At 29.9% G+C, this 22,651-nt stretch overlaps 1 protein-coding gene across 3 annotated transcripts in view; it reads right to left on the reverse strand.

The window, feature by feature from the left end:
• LOC106876580 (glutamate receptor 4) overlaps positions 1 to 22,651 on the reverse strand; it is a 735,993-nt gene that overhangs the window by 279,679 nt on the left and 433,663 nt on the right. Inside the window, exon 17 of one of the 3 annotated variants that reach the window (XM_089348776.1) lies at positions 17 to 196. The exons of the other annotated variants lie outside the window; for them this stretch is intronic. Within the exon in view, the coding sequence (XP_089204902.1) occupies positions 146 to 196 (51 nt within the window). The 3' untranslated portion in view covers positions 17 to 145. Of the gene's footprint in view, positions 1 to 16; positions 197 to 22,651 lie in introns of those variants that run through there. 3 annotated transcript variants of the gene reach the window in all.

Here is a 22,651-nt window from a genome sequence, read left to right on the forward strand (position 1 = left end):
TTTAAAATATTTTCAGTTTTATTTTTGTTTGTCTTCTTTCCACTTCCTGACTAAGATTGCTGCTTACATTTCCTGTGGTTAAAATATTAATTCTCAAAGATTGGTTTTACTGATGCTGTTGTACATTTTCACAAACGTTCATTTCTCACCATCTTTTATATATATTTTCCTGCCAGTTGGTTTTGTTCGATTGACTCTGTAAAAAAAGCATTACCTATCTTTAAAACAAGTGTCACATAAACCAGTGACATTTTGGACTGGGGCATCAAAACATTGCGCCATTGAGAATACTTCAAAATCTGCCAGAAATGAAAAACATATACAAAAATGTCTTCGATGACATTAACAATGAAATTAAGGAGAAATTTTACCTGTTCACAATAACATAAAATACAGAGAAACGTGTACAAACAGCAGTGTTATGTGATTGAAGAACAACAGAACAAATGGTAAACGAAAGAACAATCACTTTTAGGGCAAATGAATAATAATAATAATAATAATAATAATAATAATAATAATAATAATAATAATAATAATAATAATAATAATAATAATAATAACAACAACAAAAAGAAGAGGATGACGATGATGGAGACAAAGCAGTAAAATTTCCTTTGTTTAGTTTTTTTCTACACATACATACATATGCATATATACATATGTGTTTTGTGTATGTGTGTGTATGTTTGTGTGTGTGTGTGTGTGTGTGTGTGTGTGTGTGTGTGTGCGTGCTTGTGTGTGTGTGAGAGAGAGTGTGTCTGTGACAGATGAATTTCCCGTTTACATTTTTTCTGTATTTTCTTCAAGTTTATCTATTCAAGGAATAAAGGAAAAGGTGTTAGATATATTTATCTCAAAGTGACTTTTTTCCAGACAACACTTTGTATTCTAGAAGGACTCTTGCTTGCGTTTCAATGTGATGAAAATTAAATCATTCCGTATGATATGTGTGTGGTTTTCTTAACTGTCTTTCCGTACCTTTACACATATATGATTTGGCCGTAGACATACAATTTGAAAAAAATTTAATTCGTACAATGAAGTTTTCACCATGACGGATTTTATTTTTACTTCATTAATTGACACGTTTTCATATTAAAATATTTTTCAATGGTGTTTTAAAAACCAATGAATAATATAAAGCAAGCTCTAGAAAAAGAATATTACACTGGTCGCAGATACTGGGCCAGAGACAAGTTAAAACAGATTGATCAAAATATCGCGTTTGAATGTAAAATTTTATTAAATCTAAATCACGTAATTTGAATGATGCATTTTATAAAGTATTCTAAATTGTATTCTTTACTACTGTTTTCGCTTTTTCTACGTTTTCTATATATTTTAATTAGATTTAAACAGAACCAGATAGCAATCAACATACGTTATTGCAAGTAATTTCACACAGGAGTAAATTGAAGTACATATCTAATCTTCGTGGATTCTGCATTGGTTATGATGCGACATAAATACTACAATATTATTTAAATATCATTATTCATTGACTGATATTTGAAAATTTATGAAATGCACAAACATTTCAATGTCATGAAAGGATATTGTAAAGTGTCACAGCTAACCTTTATCTACCACAAATTATTACATTCGCAAATCATGACAACTATAAATTTTATTTCAGTTATTTACTATAAGAACCGGTCATGTTTTATTGTGAATATAACCCGAAAGTCTTTCATGGAATCTAGCACCTGTTCAAGGAATGTTCTTTTTAGCAACGCCATGATATCGAAAGTTACATATCAATTTCTGCTGCATCATTATGAATTCATTGCTAGGTGAGGTTTGTGCAGTTTTTTGTTGCTCTTATTATTCTTATTATTATTATTATTATTATTATTATTATTATTATTATTATTATTATTATTATTATTATTATTATTATTATTATTATTATTATTATTATTATTGTTGGTAAGGCGGAGAGCTGGCAGAATCGTTAGCACGCTGGACAAAATGCTGAGCGTTACTTCTCCCGCCGTTACTTTCTGAGTTCAAATTCTGCCAAGGTCAACTTTGCCTTTGATCAATATCCTGAGCGATAAATTAAGTACTAGGGTAACAGTGGGGCTGATGTGATTGAATCATCTCCTCCCCCGAAATTACTGCCCATGTAGCAAAATTTGGGACCATTATTATTGTTGTTGTTGTTGTTATTATTATTATCACATTTTGATATTCCTAGATTCCTATAGCTAATATATGTGTATATTTATATGTATGTGTGTATACATACATGCTTATATATATATATATATATATATATATATATATATATATATATATATATATATATATATATATATATATATATATATATATACATAAATATACATATGCATATATATATATAAGTATGTATACATACTGATATGTATATGAGGTTATGTGCATATGGAGGTGGTGGCATAGTGGTTATGCTGTGATAGTCGTGATCGTATGATTGTGATTTCGATTCCTGGATCAGGAAATGCATTGCGTTCTTTATCAAAACATTTCATTTCACGACACGCCAGTCCACCCAGCTCGCAAATATGAGTAATCATACGATTGACTACTGGTGGTTCGTCTCCGTTCATTGGCGATGATGATATATACCACAGTATCCAAGAACCGGTCGTAAGAGACACTCGTTTGAGAAGGATATTTCTCTCCTTTTATATATGTATATATATATAGATGCATGTACTTCTTTGAGATAATGAGGTTCAACTAGAGTAATTCAAACTAAAGTCCGGAAGATGACAATATATCTACTCATCATATAAGGAATATTTAATGCTGGTGCACTTAGAATCCATGAGATTTGTGAACACTGATCTCTTTATTTGAATTCTTTCTAAAACTATGCTCCATATATTAATTTTAGTATGTTACTTGAGCATACAAATATCTATGATTGCTATTAATAAATTTAAATATATTATTACAGTGCAAACATGTCCTAAATCGCACTCTACTTTTGCAATGTTATCCGTTACATAATTTTACTACATTATTTTTCTTCATCTAAATCTGTCGTGCTATACGACCTAAACTTTGCATTCTTACTGTATCGTATATATTTCAGAAATTTTAAACTGAAATTGTATGAAGTTTCAATGTAGAAGTAATATCCGTATGCCGTGAACAGTTGTTGATGTCTAGCAATTTAGGTAGACCTATTGCTTTGAAGTAAAACAAAATTCTTTATTCTGAAGAAATGTTGTCTCAGTGGTTTAACGTCGAATTTCTTCACAATGCATGAACATATTCAGACTTTAAAACATTTCATCAATTTTTGGAAACCCAGGCCAGAAGAATCAGGATATATTAGAAGATTCTAGGTGATGAAATTGTTCTATTGCTACGTCAGATGTAAATTTGAGATATGCCAAAAATTTGTCTTCTTACTATAGCAATTTACGACTGTTATGGGATATGCGTCCATATCAATTAACGGCTTCATATATGCCATTGATTCTCATTTGGTCATATGTATGAAATTCTCGGATATTCTACAATTTGTAATGATAATATTTTTAGTACTGGGAAAAATCATAGCGGGAGGTTATAATGATATCGACGTCAATGTTATGATGATTGCACGATGTAAATATGTAACAGTTCTTAATTGTTTGTGGGAGTTGTAACAGTTATTTATAACTATGATTGCATCAAAAACAAAGTCATTTTCGTTAAACTTTACAGCTGAAAGAGATAGCAGTTAATAACATCACTCAACAGATATTAATGAAAATATAAAAAAAAGCAAAAGAATAATCACATGCCATACACAAATATGTACACAAAAACATACACCTGTATGTCAGTATATATATATATATATATATATATATATATATATATATATGTTTGTGAATATATATGCATATATATGGATATATACATATCTGTAGATCTGTATATGTATATAAATATGTATATATATATATATATATATATATATATATATATATATATATATATATATATATATATATATATATATATATATATATATATATATATATATATATATATATATATATATATATATATATATATATATATATATATATATATATATTAGATAGATGTGAATATAGATATATATATATGTGAGTGTATATATGCATACATACACATACATTCACACACACACACTCACACACACACATACACACACACACACACATATATATATATATATATGCATTTATACAGAGCAAGAGAAGAGCGCTGCACAAACTATACATACGTTTTATATTTGAGAAAATTGCAAAATTGTGAAATTGTGCATCGTATTATAGAGAGAGTCTTCTGTATTGAAAATGAAGTATATGAACATATATGATGATGAAATATATGTTTATATCGATTGTGCAAATTGTGATGATAGTAATATTAGAATTTACTTTAAATATTATATATATAAAGTCCTATAGATTTGTACGTTTCAATTTGTCAGGATATAAATATCATATAAAAATTTTCTGTGAATATCTTAAAGGTAATATGCACATCGACTAAACAGATACATCTCACTATAGCTGTACATATATCTGTGACTGCGTGTGCGTGCCTGCGTGCGTTTGTGTGTGTGTGTGTGTGTGTGTGTGTGTGTGTGTGTGTGTGTGTGTGTGTGTGTATGTCTGTGTACTTCTTATTGGAAGTGTCCTACACGTTTTTATACATCACTAAACTGTTTTATTTTCTGAATATTTGATAGTTTATTTTTCTGTTAGAAAATTATGACTATATTATCTTATCATATATTCATCACTCCCGTTTCTATATATGTCCTGGTTACATTTAAAACAAGACAACAGGAACTGATTGGATCACAATAAGTTAATGCCTCAATCTGCATGAATTTTACTTCTATAAAATTTATTCTGGTGACACATGCATTTATTTACAATATGAGAATTTTGTGTGCAGAATACTTTTTCATATAGACGTATATAGAGCATGTTTATAAAAAGTATATATGGAAGAACAGTTATGCATTTATGCAGTCATCGAAAACAGTATGTGGAACTGGAACATATAAGCCAGCAATTTTGGTATATAAGAAAAGAAATTAATTATTAATATACATGTTTGTACAGTATCTACCATATATATTTGTGCTGTTGATAAATGTAATCATGTGAGTAGCACATCTGCAATTTACATTGGAATGCGTAGTACTTGTGAAACTTTAGACAATGTATGTTTGCATACTCTATATAAAAAGTAAATGGGTATAGAGTTAAAATATATCTTAAATATGAACGCCCGTGTACAGTGGAAAATTTAAGATATTTTAGCAAGAGAGAGAGAGAAAGAGAGAGAGAGAGAGAGAGAGAGAGAGATTTAGCTGAGAAAGTGAAACTTCATCATATAAACTGACATATCGATTAATCATTAATTAGAGAAACCTATTGTGTAAAATACGATGCGACAGAAAACAAAAAACATCGTTCATTATTTAGAAATTCGGTGACATGAAAAGGGAGGTAGATGGTTAAGAGATATTAGCATGTATACATCATAAATATACTGCTGACTAGGTTATGCAAAAAGTGTAAATGTACTACATAGGCGAATAGATATGTACATAGTGATATGATTATATACACTGATAGATAGGTTGATAAGGAGTGAGGTAGAAAGGTATGTACGCATACTTACATATACTTTGAAAGCTGGGTAAGCCGGCAGGTAAATAGTATGCAGGTAGTCGGTTACATAGTTAGAATGACGGAAGGGCTAGAAAATACGCACACACAAATGCACTCACCCACGCAAATACACACATTATACGCAGAAATAGTTATATATATTGCATGTTATATATATAAGTATGACAAATACATAGTATATAAGTATATATATGTATATATATTATATATATATATATATATATATATATATATATATATATATATATATATATATATATATATACATATTATATATATATAATATATATATATATATATATATATATATATATATATATATATATATATATATATATATATATATATATATACATATATATATATATATATATATATATATATATATATATATATATATATATATATATATATATATATATATATATATATATATATATATAATATATATATATATATATATATATAAATATATGCATGTACAGACACACATATACACATATGTAAACAAGCACTTAATTATCTAGACACCCAATTATTATTAAAACGCAGTTAAAGTAACTTGGTGATAAACAGATACAAAATTTCCTAGATAAATTAGCTGTAAGACTCATCAAAGATGTCTTCAAATGTGATGAAGTTTCCTTTCTTATTACTGTTTAAGCAAGCCTGAAAGATCAGAACTATAATCAAATATATTCTTTTTGTGATTATTTAGCCTTCATCAAACATAATGCATCTAGAAATAAATGACACAAAGTCTGTTTTCTGCTTTCGTCCAACACTGTCAAGTGTCATATGACGAACATTTGACTGTTATTTATAAAAGAACACTTAACTGTTGGTATTGGTTTTGGAGTTCTTTAATCACTGATTATCGAACAAGCAGACCTTAGCTTATGAATCAGACATTCTATATCTAAAACTGCGTAACCCGATATATCCTCGTTGAAAAGAAAACGATAGAAAGATATCTAGTAAAATATGCTTGCTATTTTTAGTAGATCGAGTGACCGGGTATAAACTGGCATTTTGGGCCAAAGGGGTTTCTATTTACTGGGTGATAATGTGATGGTGGTGGTGGTGGTGGTAGTAGTAGTTGTAGTAGTAGTAGTAGTAGTAGTAGTAGTAGTAGTAGTAGTAGTAGTAGTTGTTGTTGTTGTTGTTGTTGTTGTTGTTGTTGTTGTAGCTGTTGTTGTTGTTGCTATCGTTGTTGTCATGTATACAGGTCAGCGCTGATGCGCCAGATTTAAGTTCAAAATCAATTGTTTCCTATCTTTGTCAGATGCAGTGTGGTGTAGTTCTTGACAATTTGTGTCTTTTTGTAAAGTTGTAGGTTATGATTTGTAGAGATTATGGTGTTATTCCTTGTGGATTGCGTGGCCACTGAAAGGCGTAACGTAAGTAGCAAAGGAGTTGGTTTATTGTTGCTGTTGTTAGTTAGCTATTTAGTTAGTTAGTTAGTTAGTTAGTTAGTTAGTTAGTTAGTTAGTTAGTTAGTTAGTTAGTTAGTTAGTTAGTTAGTTAGTTACTTAGCTTCATCCAGTCAAAAGACACTACTTCGGATATGGAATAATAACACGCTTGTGATCTATACGACACAATCTTAGATACAATCAGTGATGTGTTATACGGGAAAATATGAAACGTTTCCGCCATTTTCCAATTTAATAAACAAGATGGTCTTATATTTTGATTTTTACTGCGTCTTACTGTGGCTGTTTTCTCGCAAGTCAAATTTATTAGAGCAAATCTATCATCAAATTCGTTCAAGTCATGACCATCTGGTTGATTTCATGAGCGAAATACTCGTGCACCAACATTTCCTATTTTTTGGTTTTTGTTTTTTTCAAGGACGGCATAATGCAATTTTTTAAACGATTTCGCTGCTTGTCCCCAGGCGTAAAAAAACACAGGTCTCCACTTTTTTTTATTTTGCTGCTGGTTTCTGGACATTTTTTATGTGTTGATTAATTGATTAAACGTGCCCCAACGTTTTTCTTTCACTTTTGCTTCGTGGTCGTGATGGACCATAGAAAAAAAGGAGAACAATTAATATTGACATTTTGTAGTTATAGTCTAGTGTTATTGTTTTATTGCATTGACAACATATGGAGCTTCAGCGTGCTCACATAATGTCTGCACTTCATGTTTCCTTGACCTAAAATGTCTTTATATGTCATATATTTACATTGTAAAGTAAGAACAATGATACTTTTTTTCTGTGTAGACTGGCGAGATTCTAAGCAGCAAGATTAATTTGTATGTTATAGAGAGCTCTGAAGATCGATAGATAGAAAAATAATTGGCCAAGAAGAAAAATAAGTGGGAAGGACAGTATTAGGCAGGATAAATAAGTAAATAAATATGTGAGGTGTCGTTGAGTCTGGTTATTGATATAGGATGATATATAAATGATATATCACAACTGCTTCTGAGCAAATCAGGTCTCCGGTAATATAGTTCATCCGGATTTATATAAATATAAATACAAATCATCACACAAAAATCGGCACGCAAACACACACACATATCAATTATATATATATATATATATTAATTATACAATTTTAAGATGTATCTCACAGCTTCTTAGAACAAACTGTAGGGTGAACCCTAATGTCTGTATCATAATAAATTTTACAATAAATTTACTGTTATAGCTAAAAATTTCATTAAAATGACTATGTTAAAAATCCACTAACTCACACTAATATACATGTACATAACTAATATAAATATACATATATATACATATATATAAATAGAGAGAGAGTGATAGGGAGAGAAAGAGATTATAGCGGGTATAAAATATGCTTGTGTGTGTCCTTTTTGTATAAACAGATATAAAGCAAAAATCCGCAATATACAGAATAATTATCTATAGGTCGCTGAATGTAAACGACTTCATATCGATAAGACATAAAGAAAGAATTACTTGAAACTACTCGACAATATGAACATTTTAGTATATTACATTTCTCTTAATATTGTTTTTGTATCAGCAAATATATATATATATATATATATATATATATATATATATATATATATATATATATATATATATATATATATATATATATACGATGTAATTCAGAAATTATATTACAACAGTTATGATCATGCTGTTGATGTGGATATAAAATATGCGAACTTCAATGTAATTCCTGCAGACATTGCATAAAACATTATAGAATTGCGTCCTTGTTTAGTATAAATGAACCTACTATATCACTGTTATTTTGCATCTGTGATAATATAGCTTAAAAATTTCAAACTCTAAGTTTATGCAAAATGCATGAAGATAATTATGTAATTTTGTTGCAGCAGAGGAATGATGGATGCATAAGTGCATAATACAACTTCATAAAAAGTTTCAGGAATTACACTTCATGAAAATATACAAAAACACACTAACTTATTAGTGTATAAATGTACGTATATATATATATATATATATATATATATATATATATATATATATATATATATATATATATATATATATATATATATATACATGCGTATAGATGTAAGTATAACTATATATCAACATTTGCGCTTATTTTATTACATAGTGATATAAACCATTGAATCTATCGTGTCGAGATCTCAAAGTTTGACAATGAAGATTATCAGGAATGTAAGTTTGCTTAATTGTACATGATTAAAAAAAAAAGAAAAAAAAAAGAAAAAAAAAAGCAGATGCTCATGAACGTATGTATGAATTCATTGTATTGGTGCGAAATTATTTAGACACAGTTTAAGCAAAAATGACCATTAATAAATGTTATTAATCCATTTCAGAAATACATGAATAATTTTATATAGCACAAGAAATGGTGTAGGTATCCTCCTACAAAGACACACATCGACTAAGATATATATATAGCAAAACTGAATAGTCGGCACCTCAAAATGCTAAAATCTTTCAGAGTCTGTGTGCTTTATTCTCAGCAGTTTGTGACCAAGATTTTCGTGTGTTCAGAATTATATTCTCATCACACTAAAGACATTTAAAATCTATACTACATATACACATATAAAATTTAAAATCTTTATAGTAGTTACACAGAATGGACAGAGAAAATTTCTAGATTTTCACTGCCTAATGGAGGGATAAGAATCGAATACCTGTACACTTATTGCTTTAGTGTAATATCAAGACAATATCACTTCAGATGATTTGCTTCATTTTTCTCCCCCAAAAAACGTCTATACGGAGGGATATGTATAAATATATACTTAGGGAATATACATTCAGACACACGCGTGCGAGCGAGTACGCACACACAAACTCACACACCCATGCACACATATGTATATTCAAATTTAACAGAAAAAGTGAAAGTTTTTATATATTTGTATTATTCACGAGGACATGTGGAATAATATTCCATTTCCTTCAACCATATTTTTAAACATTTATGTGTTTGAAAAGAATACACACACATATATATATGTATGTACATGTATATCCATATATGTATAAACAAATATTCATATATAAACAGATGTGTATATATATATGTATGTGTGCGTGTGCGTGTATGGGTGGGTATGTAATTCTGTGCCTTTATATACAATTTTATAAATTATATGAAGTGGCAGGGAATATTTCAACATCGCCTTACTTTCCGTATATACGAATATTTTTATAAATGCTTTAAATTTTCACCTACGGTGTACGCTGATGTATGTATCTCTATTTATCAATCTATATGTATGCGCATATATATATATATATATATATATATATATATATATATATATATATATATATATATATGTATACATGTCTCTTAAAGGATAGAGCTCAAAATCAATGCATTGAAGATACTTTATTGCAGCAACAATTATAATAATAACAGAAACAACCACAATAAGCCAAACCTATGCACATGTGCATAGGTTTGGCTTATTGTGGTTGTTTCTGTTATTATTATAATTGTTGCTGCAATAAAGTATCTTCAATGCATTGATTTTGAGCTCTATCCTTTAAGAGACATGTATACATATATATATACAAAAACTCAACTGTGAGTTTTTGGCTAAGACTGTTAACAGATACTATATATTTTGTAAAATTTGTTTTATAAAAGTATATATTTAATATATATATATATATATATATATATATATATACACTTTTACACTTTGACATGATTCAGTCATTTGAATGTAGCCATGCTGGAACATTGTCTTCAGTCGAAGAAATCAACCCCAGCATTTATTCTTTGTAAGCCTGGTACTTATTCTATCGACTATTTTGCTGGACCGCTACTTTTCGTGGGCATAAATACACCAATATTGTTTGCCAAGCGTTCGTCGGAGAACAAACACAGTCACAAAGTCACACACACAAAAATATATCTACACATTAAAAGCTTCTTTCCGTCTACCAAATCCACTCGCGAGGATTTGGTCGGCCCAAGGCTATAGTAGAAGACGCTTGCCCAAGTTGCCACGCAGTGGGACTGAACCCAGAACCATACCGTTTGGAAGAAAGCTTCTTACCACACAGTCATGCCTGCGCCTATATGCGTGTATGTGTGTGTGTGTATGCGTGTGTGTATGAATACATACGCACATACATAAAAATTATATGCATATGTATATGCATAAAAATGTAAGTATATATATACACAAAGATATATATATTTTCATCTTGCCTATATGTGGTATATTATAGTGATATTGCAAATAACATAAGGGCTAAATTATACTATATACATTGATATCGCTGCCCCGATAAAGCGATGAGATATATTTGTGTATGTTACTTAGTGTAATAGCTATCAGCGCGAATGAAGAATTATGTCGAGCCCTTCCTTCTTCTACTACTACTTAAAATCTTTAATATTGTCCTTACACATGATTTACTGAGGTTATTCTAGAAACGATTCCAAACAGTTAATTTATGCTGACCAATAAACATTTTGTTCTGAGATATATTTGATTATTTACAAACGGGATTTTGGAGATGAACATTAAACTCAATATTCACAACGCAGATATCGTAAATAAACAACACTCGAAAATATAATTTGAGTTATCTGAAGAATTTTTACTGGCGTATTTCAGCATAAACTTGATTATGCGGTTTGTAAATAGAAGCAGCCTTTCAAAAGCGAACAAATAAACTGATATTTATATTTGACTTCTCTGTGCATGCTTAAAAATATGTTGAGATTATAGTGGAAATTGTATTTAAATAAATTAAAAATATTCTTTTTATTTAATTATGTTTAATATTAAATATACTTTCTTTTTAAAATCAGTTGGTTTGGGTACAAAATATATTTGTAACCAACCATTAAGTTTTGTTCCAGACAGATTCACTGTATGATTTGGCAAATATTTCGATTTTTGAGTATTTTTAACTACAACTTTTCATTTCTTTCTTTATTTCCTTATATGTGCTGTAATCATTTTATGTACGTGCTAACATCACATGATTTCGTAGTTCAATATTACTGAAAGTGGGAGAATTTCATTTCACATGACGTTATTTTCTATATGCCGATGTTCCACATTTTTCCATATCGAAAAAGTTTATATACGAGAGTTTTGACAAAATGAAACAGACATTTTTCTAGGGTTGTGTTTTGATCCCATATTTGTTACATTATTTATCCTAATGATATTGATGTTCACATCTGTTTTCAATGTTTGTACTTCATTGTACTTGCATAAATCGCTTTACTGTTTAAATAATTTCCATATTAGTATTATTGCCATATTCAGAATATTCAGCCTTACAGTTTTGCAACATCAACTTCTCCTTATAATTAACAATATTTAATTGTCTTCATATAAATTTTGGCAAAACCTAGTCAAAGTTCTATAAATATGCTGCTTCTTGATTTAGTTGCGCTTATGGCAATTTATTTTGTTAGTTTTGCTTCAATTAGACATATCTTTGGTATTTACGATCTAAAGTTTTATTGCTTTACACTGTTATATATTTCATGGTTCATTGCATTTTCCTTCTAGTTTGTATTTTGTATTTTTTCTTTCAAATGATTTATTTATATGGCTCTGTCAATAAAGCATCTTCCTAAATTAAGTGGTATACTTCTAAATTATGGTTAACTCTATCCAAATACAATGTGTTTTTTTTTGTTAATCTCGATTCGTGAATAGATTGTATCCAGGAAGTATGCATGTTGTACGAATACAGATTATTTTATATACATATTTATGCTTTCCTGGTTATTTACATGCTATGGGAGTAATGTTTCTCTTCTATATAATGGTTTTTACTTTTTCCCTATGATACATAATATTACACACGCCATTTTGAGTACATTCTACATTGAAATAAGGACTGAAGAACTTTTCATTTCTGTAGGTTCAGTTTCATACTTCTGGTGGTTGGAGAGTCATTTTCTGCTCGGATATTCATGATGAACATTTGACAATTTGAGCTAAATATTAACATAACGTATATTTAAATTACACTGACATTAATGAGATATAATAAGCAAGTTAATTCAGCAAACGCAAATTTATTAACATTTTTGCCAGTTGCTCTAGATTTATTTGCATGTGTACGTGCGTTGTTCATTATGTGTATATATGTATAGTCATACACACACACACACACACACACACACACACATATATATATATATATATATATATATAGATAGATAGATAGATAGATAGATAGATAGATATGTTTATACTCTAAAAGAGACAAAGATACATACAGTGATAGATATGTATCCAATATCTTACGCACACAAATATATTTTTACATACTTAGCGATATTTCTGTATATATATATATATATATATATATATATATATATATATATATACATGTATGTATGTATGTATGTATGTATGCATGTATGTATATGTTACATCAGTATTTTACATCAGTATTTTACATACTATCTCGAATAAATATATCATTATCGTATAATTAATCGTGCTGTTTATATTATACATTAAACATATTTACATATTTATTATCCAATATGGTGCAATTCGATCATTAAAATATGAATATTATTATAGTGACCATTACTTTTATGTTCCATAATATTTATATGAAGTTATCTTAACATGTTTTAGGCGGACCCTGATGTAACGTGAAAACACATACATTCATTAGTGTAATAATGGTCACAAGCTAGGTCGCAGATGCACTCATTTATGTATGTGTGTTTGTGTGGTGGAAGCATTTGTGTGTATGCATGCTTCATATATCGATGCAAATTGTACTCACTTTTATATATGTATTTAGAATATCTATACAGCATCGTTAGTCTTGTAATAATTCGTCCATTCGCTGAATATAGCAAGTATACGTGATGTGTGACTTCTTAATTCACTAAACTACAATATTTATTCATTATAATGTTTACTCAGAGGACGGTTTTTCCTTCTCTGTTACATAGTTTACGTCACTCATATTGATCCTAACGATGCTACGTTTGGCAATCATCATTCCCAATGATGATAATGATGTGGGTGATAATTACAAATGTGATCATTGTGAATATTATGAGCATGTTCAAGAAATGTAAACTGCGGTGATTATGTCGATGATTTTGATGATGAGAGTAATGATAAATATTAAAATGATGGAAGGGGTATATATATATATATATATATATATATATATATATAAAATCATCGCCGAGTCCTTTTGTCGCTCACGTCTGTAGCTAACATTTCAATTTGTTCTGAGGTAAATGAGATAATCGAGACATGATGTTGTAACAATTCTAAATATGCGTTAAAGGAGAATGATATTTTCAAAATCATAAATTAATCTTTATACAAAGATTTCAGGACAGGACAGGATTTTGCCTGTAATAAGAGAGATATATATACTGTACATCAAACCAAAGGAACCGCATTCATATTTTACAAGTGCAAAAATAAAAGAAAAAATTAATATGAAATACGCTATTCAAGAATTAGCACCATAAACACTTAGAAGTAGATACTTTGAATAAGAAAACACGTTCAATAGCAATTACATTCCAAGAATGGTTGTATATTTTTCAGCAGAGCAACTCTAAAACCTGTTAAATGATGTCGAATGAAAAATTAATGATTTTTTACAGAGGTTTGTAAATAAATATTTTCCCTGGTCACTGATACTCGAAATCATATACACACATAGATATATACGAATATATATACATACATACATAGACGCACACATGCACTTACACACACACACGCATATATATACATACATATACGTGTGTGTGTGTGCATATATATAGATATATACATATGTATGTATGTACGTATGTGGAAGAACAACGAAATGTAGTCTGGAAGATTGTAAGTTATTCAGCAAATAGTAACTAAACTAAAAGCGGTTATAAATAAAATGTCCTAAGGGTTTGTACTTTATGATATTTATGTATCTATCAAATATAGATAATATCATATTATTCTCTGATAAGGGGTCGATAAGGAAATATATTTGTCTCATGCATGCTCAATTTCACTTACACCTCAATTGATATTGGATGAGGAAACAATATAATATATTCAAATCTAGCAAAACTATTACCATGTAAACAACATTCAGGTTTCAGATGTCCGAAAACTTAAAACTAAAATATTAAGTAACTAAAAAATTAAGCAGCCATTTTCTTTAAAGAACAATAGAAAATAGATATCAAGGCTTCAGTGTGAAATATCTCTATTATTTGGCAGGGAAGATTGTTGGTGAAAAGAAATCTAAAAGTATGCACACAGTCAAAGATAATTACATTGACTGTGTCGAGACTATCTCGTTTTAGCTCTGTAAATCCCGTATGCAGAGTTATATATATTACTGAATTATCATAAGTATCAAACATGCAATCAAATAAATGAAATAAATTACCATTACTTCATACAAATACCTTTTTTTCCTCAAAAATAGGCTGAAAGTAGTTTCAAAGTTCTCTAAACATATAAACCTCTACATCTATACAATTTCTATGACCCATGGTAGACTTCTCTGAAAGTTGAAATCTATTCTATTGTGCGAATGATGTTAACGTCAGTGTTAAAATTTTACTGGTATATATATTGTTTATACCGACAGCACTAAGATATAAGTGTTAGCTATGGATTCGGAAATTATTTATTTGATTGAAATAATACTTGGTTATATATCTCTTGATCTTAGTTCAGCAACCCAAGGAGATTAAATACCCGGAATGCAAATAAATATTGGCACACAATAGTGAAAACCTATATATTCGTCGCACATATTTGAACACCCGGCGAAAGGAATACAACGTTATCTCTAGACTACAACTAAATGTTGCCAAGCAAATAATAAGGAAGTGGTTTTATCAGCTGAATTTTATGGTTACTAAGTCCGTCATTAACATACATCACCTAAATTTATTTTTGTCTTCATTTTATTCTTTATATTTTTCTTGGTTTGGCGAAATCAGATTACTTTAAGTCTACGTTTTCCTCCTTCTTGTTTTATGAATATTGTTATATATGAAATTCATATATGCAATATCTTATTTTTCTTCAGATTTGGTTTTGCTTTACAGCGTATCAGAATTATACTAGAGTTATATCAACTAGCCTGATCTATAATCATAATATTTTTAGTAATTATTTTGATTAGCATGTCTTTTAAAACTATTTTATTCCAGAAAGAATTTTTAATTATGAAAGAACGAATTCGTGAATAAAGTGTGTTCAAATATATTGTAATTTACGTATGAGAGCAAGTGTAATTAAAATAAGCTGCATATTTGATTAAACGCAGATTCGTACAACAAAAAAACTATTTAGTTAGCATTCTTAATAAATATATATGACATGGTAGTATTTTAATTACCACCTACAGAGTTGTAGAGAAGAAATTAGTAATTTGCGCTTGAAATTCACAATATGTAAAGTGCGTGCGCAGTATGTTTTACTATGTTTATTTAAACATGTTTCATCGTTATTTAAGTACATTGCATGTTAAACTGTTGCCGGGTGGACAATGTTCTTTTAAATCAAACTGATCTGCATAAAACGATACTAAATTACGTACTTAAGTTAATACACGTGTCTACTGAGAACTATCTAAATTTTTATTCATTGATTATTTGAGAAACGACTTCCTTGCTATCATTACTTTCCATCACTTTCCACTCGAAACGTACCAGTAATACATAATGCTCTTTAGCACAAGAACGAGTAATTATAGCTTTCGAATATATAAACGAACACATTCTTTTCATTTATTCAGTTTAGTTCGTTATTCAGTCTTTTAGCTGTTTTCTCTCTTGATTATTCGTTTATATGTCCCTTGTTTCTTCCCCACCTTTGAAAAATTTTCCTTACTTTCTTTTCCAATTTCCCATCTACACCTATCATCTAAAATCAGTCACCGGAATTTGTTTTTTTAATTAGCTTTCTTCTTTCGTTATTATTTTTGGCGTCTATTTTTCCCACAGACACTTTAATCTCGACTGGTTTTATTTAAACGAAATTAAATCTCTCCATCTATTTAGTTTGAAAATTAATGAAAAATTAAATGAAAAATCCGGTTAGTAATTCACATATTGAATTATATTCAATAAATGCAATATACTTAAAAAAGTAAGACGATGCTATTTGTTGAGCTTTTAAACTTACCTATGAGGCATTCATTTCGTAAAGTTTTCGCACAACTGCATTTTATGATCTACTTAACATCACTGTACAGACGAGTAGAATAAATAACACTACAATAGAAGCCATTTTTATAATCCTAAGTATAGTAGTGCACGAGTGCACTACTATATTTATGCACGAGTGTAGATTGAATAAATTAAGCACGATCTGGATCACTAGTCGTCAAAATTCAGCTTACATAATTTAAAGTATGGGATGCATCTACTTCTTTGGCTAAGAAATGTTGCTTGGCTCAATTTAAATAATGTAATGAAGATTATTTGTGTTCAATCAATAACAAATTGTTATAGATAAACTGATACCATCAGATCATAGATTTTATAGACTCTAGTGTATAAGTCTACATTCATATGAATATATATGAATTATTTTATATATTCGAGCCTCGAGGCTGCGGCCATGTTGGCCTTGTTTTCACTGTCCTGTTTTTTCACCAATCTTGACCCTCTGCAAGATCGCAAATTTTATTTAATTTGCTTTGCGGGAGCAACTGTTTTATCGAAGGCGTATCTTGTCGTGAATTGCTAGAAATACGGATTAGAAAAACGGCCGACAACTGCTGAACGGTCGTTACTTGTGTTGCTTGTCTTGTTTTCCATTTCTTTCGTGGCTTGCAAAAAAAAAAATGCCTATATTCCATGTCCTCGTACTTCGTATTTTTTGTTGTTTATGTTTTGTGACGTCCTGTGCCCACATATATATATATATATATATATATATATATATATATATATATATATATATATATATATATATATGTATATAGGTATACGTGTAAGTAGGTACGTATACGTATGTATATATGCATATATATTAATTATATTATTATATATATACGTGTGTGTGTGTGTGTGTGTGCGTGTACAAATATAGATAGGTTGGTAGGGAGGTAGGTAGGTATTTTCGTAGCTGTGTGGGAGAAGGACAAATAGTATTTAAATTTCTTAACTTTTCAAAGCATCGCGTTTTAAAATGTAGACATTACATTAAATCTTCCATAGAGTCATTGATACACACTGTTTATGCATAAAATATTTATTAAGTATTTAATCTAATGGCTGCGTTTTACACGATATACAAATTAATCATACACTTTCAACTAGCATTTACTTTGTGTATGACTTAAATATAAATAGCAAAGTAGTACTTTTTTACTGGTAGAAGTTTTGAAACTAGCACGCTTTCTAACGTGTTACAAGTTCGATTTAATATATTTCAGCTATATTTATTGTTCTTCTGTAAGAAGGGAGCACTAAAAATATAATTCTATAATTATTAATGTGTGAGTGTGTGCATGTGTGTGGGTGTGGGTGGGTGTGAGCGTGCATGCGTGTCCATACAATTATATGTATGGACACCCATGCCTCTCTCATGCGTCTTATATGTCTCTCTCTCACTTTCTCTCTCTCTATCTATCTGTATATGTATATATATATATATATATATATATATATATATATATATATATATATATATATATATATATATATATATATATATATATAAATATATATATATATACACACACATATATATATATATATATATATATATATAAATATATATATATATATATATATATATATATATATATATATATATATATATATATAGATATATATATATATATATATATATATATATATATATATATATATATATATATACACAAATATTCATATATAGAGAGAAAGAGGGAGTATCTATTCGAATGCTTTATTGTCCTCTATTACATTTTTATTCCATTTACATATATATATATATTTTACACATACATAATTATATTTATGTTTACCTACGTTTTCCGTTCAGTGTATCGTTTTGCCGATAAAAAACATTTGCACTAGTGCTATAATCATTCCGCATTATTTTTTCTTTTTACTTTCTCTGATATCTGCTCGACAGCACTTGCCTGCTGAACGACAACCGGTCATTTAGGGCAGACATTGTAGAGAAATATTATGGTTCAACAAAGCCAGCGATCCTTTTGAACTGTAACTAGCAACATGTTCGAGAATATAGCTTACAAGAACAGGAACATAGATCATACGCAGTATGAACTCTACTTTTTGTTTGTACAATTTGTTTTTATTCTGTACATATTTGGTTTTCCGGAGATTCTTCAAAGAAATTAGTAATTGCTTCTTCCTACGACGCCTAGTGCTCCTGTCATAACTAGTACTGATTATTATTATTATTATTATTATTATTATTAGTAGTAGTAGTAGTAGTAGTAGTAGTATTGAGTGAGAGCTGTGCATGCGATCAAAGTGTCACTGGGAAAATATACGAAACCCGGTATACAGATCCTGTCTACCCGTATGATAAGAGTATACTTGTAACATGCATCACAACGATGTGTGCAAAACATGATGATTTCATATCAAGATAAACAGTACATGACCTCGCAGGTGGGGCCCAGCTAGAATATTTTTTCATGTCGAGTAGCCCATCCTGCACAAATGGTCCTTGAATAAGAGTTGTTTAAGGATATTGAACAAAACACCTATGTTTCCAGAGCTGAATTATTCAAATCCCCCAACAAATTCCTCTCAGCACATGGCTATGATGCTTCTCCACTACCTGTGCTCGAGATCGGAGTTGCACATATCGTCAGCCTCAAAAGGACATGTTAAACTGGTTAAGGTCAAACAACTGACAATTAAATCTGTGGTATTGAGCAGAATATTTGCTGTAACTCATCTTTTATATCAAGACAAAACGATGCACATGATAACACTTTCAATCAGTTAAGATGAGAAACCACAAAGGCCACCGTCTGGTACTGCATCAGGGTAGTTATTATTATTATTATTATTGTTGTTGTTGTTGTTGTTGTTGCTAGTTTTGTTTTTATTTTTGTTGTTGATGTTGTTGTTAGTAGTAGTAGTAGTAGTAGTAGTAGTAGTAGTAGTAGTAGTAGTAGCAGCAGCAGCAGCAGTAGTAGTAGTAGTAGTAGTAGTAGTAGTAGTAGTAGTAGTAGTAGTAGTAGTAGTAGTAACTAATCGAGTAAGGATCTTAACGACGACTTCGTTTAAACAATCATTCACTCAGTCGAGTTGTGAGGCTCTTTTGTTACCATTCACAACCACATCTTTGACACGTCCTTGCTGCTAGCAAAACTAAATATGATGTACAGTTTGTACTTATAATCTTTGGAATGTGTGTGTGGTTTTGGGACGAAATCGTTTGCTCTTGAGATTCGTTTGACCTTCAGATATGCTTTAGTTTTGCTTGTCCATTTCCAAAAGGATTTGAGAGCGAGTGTTTAAGGGCGTGTATCTTTGCATGTGTGCATGAGTGTGTCTGGACGCTTGTGAAGCTCGCACTCGTATTTCTGTGTGTGTGTGTGTGTGTATGTGTGTCCATCTACACACTCACATGTATACAAATACATAAACACACACATGCGCACAAACGCACATACACGCACACACACAAATACGTACGTGCGCACGCACACCCATATACATACATACATACATACATACATACATATATATGTTGTTATTATTATCATTATTATTATTATATCTATTACTACTACTACTACTTCTACTACTAAAACTACTACTATTATTATTATGTTTTACTCTTAAATGCATTGTCCAATCTGGTTCTAATATTTTTGATACAATATAGGATTCCCAGTATGTTTAGCTTAGATCCTGTCTAATATTTTATTATTGTTGTCAGTCTTATGAGTGAGAACTGATTCAACCGTTGGTATCCGCAGAAAATTTAAAACACATCGTTGCGAACAATTTAAATGCAATAAACATTTATGTCGGGTATCCTTTCATATGTGATGCCCATAGATATTCTCAGCTGCCCATTTCAGAACACCTAGGTTACTCAGTACGTACATATGATGAGCATCATCTCATCAACCTGTACTCGACTTATGGTCCTTTTCTCGATCCTAGATGAATTGAAACTCAGACATAAATGTCTGCGACTTTATTATGTAATGCAAATTACTTTACTCGCTAAAGATTATATCAATCCACTGCTTCTATTATAAAATGGATTTTTACATCAGAGTCTCCAGCGACGGTAGCTAATGTTACCTTTACTAGTCCTTCTTTATAACAAATAGTAGTTTAGTATTTTCACAATCTTTGCTTAAAGGTGTCGCCTGTTTTAATGAAACATATGCTGTTTGTAACGTTACTAAACATCAGAAGCTTATTTCTTATAGCTTCAGTCATCTTCTTCATTATGAAAATCGATCGGCTGCTGCTTCTTTCGTTGTCGTACATTACAACTTTCATTGTGATGCACACATTTACATATTAATGGGGGAAAGGTATAAATGAAAGTCTTTCTTTATAAAGTTTTAATAAGTTGGTGTCTATGATACATGTTTTCAATATTTATGAGTCATGTTGGGGGATTATTTCTGTTGGGTTTCAAAATGAAATAGTACTGTGTGAAAGAAAAGTGAACCAGGAATTAAAGATAAAAACAAATCCTAAACAAGAACAGTTGCACTTGACAATTTAGCATTTTATAACCGCGAAGGGCATCTCAGCAATTTAATACATACGGATGTAAAAAGGGGTTTTAGATATTGATATTTATTGTAGAGGAATCTAAGAATGATAAGCAACTTATACCAGAACTACTGTGTTATTACCATGAGGACGGCAGACAAACCTCTTTGCGTTTAATTACGAAGAGGAATGAAAAATCTGCATCACAAGATTTTAGAGGAAGTAATTGCTGGTTCTGCATAGCAATAAATTATTAATTTCAGATACAGATTATCGACACGTAAAATATTGCATTTACATTGGAAATTATTGAATTAGGATGGTTTTAGGTGATAAATAATAGTTTCGTTCACAGTTATATGCAAGTACTTTACTTCAATCCATGTGACAATTTCGAGTATACTACAAATGGCTGACTATAATAGCCACGACTGTTCAGGTCATTTTTCTTTCAACGTAGTGCATTTAAAAGAAATGATATCGTTGTAAAATATACGGATGCAGATGCACTTATGCACTTGGTTCTCTCAATTTAGATAGTATATCCTCCGCTAGTGTTGTACACAAGCCAAGACAACCAATATTTGCCATATTCAGATTTATATATGTGTGGAAATAGAAGCAAATAGAACCATTGATTGATACTTATACACTTATGCAAAAATGGTTTCATAATAAATATAGATATAAATGGATTCATGTATATGTATAAATGGACCAGTATATTGCAGTATAAAAACACGCAGAGGCACAAGCATTCGCACATACGCGCATGGACAAACGTACTAAGGAGTGTGTATATACACATAT

This window comes from Octopus bimaculoides, chromosome 1, assembly GCF_046866305.1.
Source record: "Octopus bimaculoides isolate indiv1 chromosome 1, ASM4686630v1, whole genome shotgun sequence".
NCBI lineage: Eukaryota > Metazoa > Mollusca > Cephalopoda > Octopoda > Octopodidae > Octopus > Octopus bimaculoides.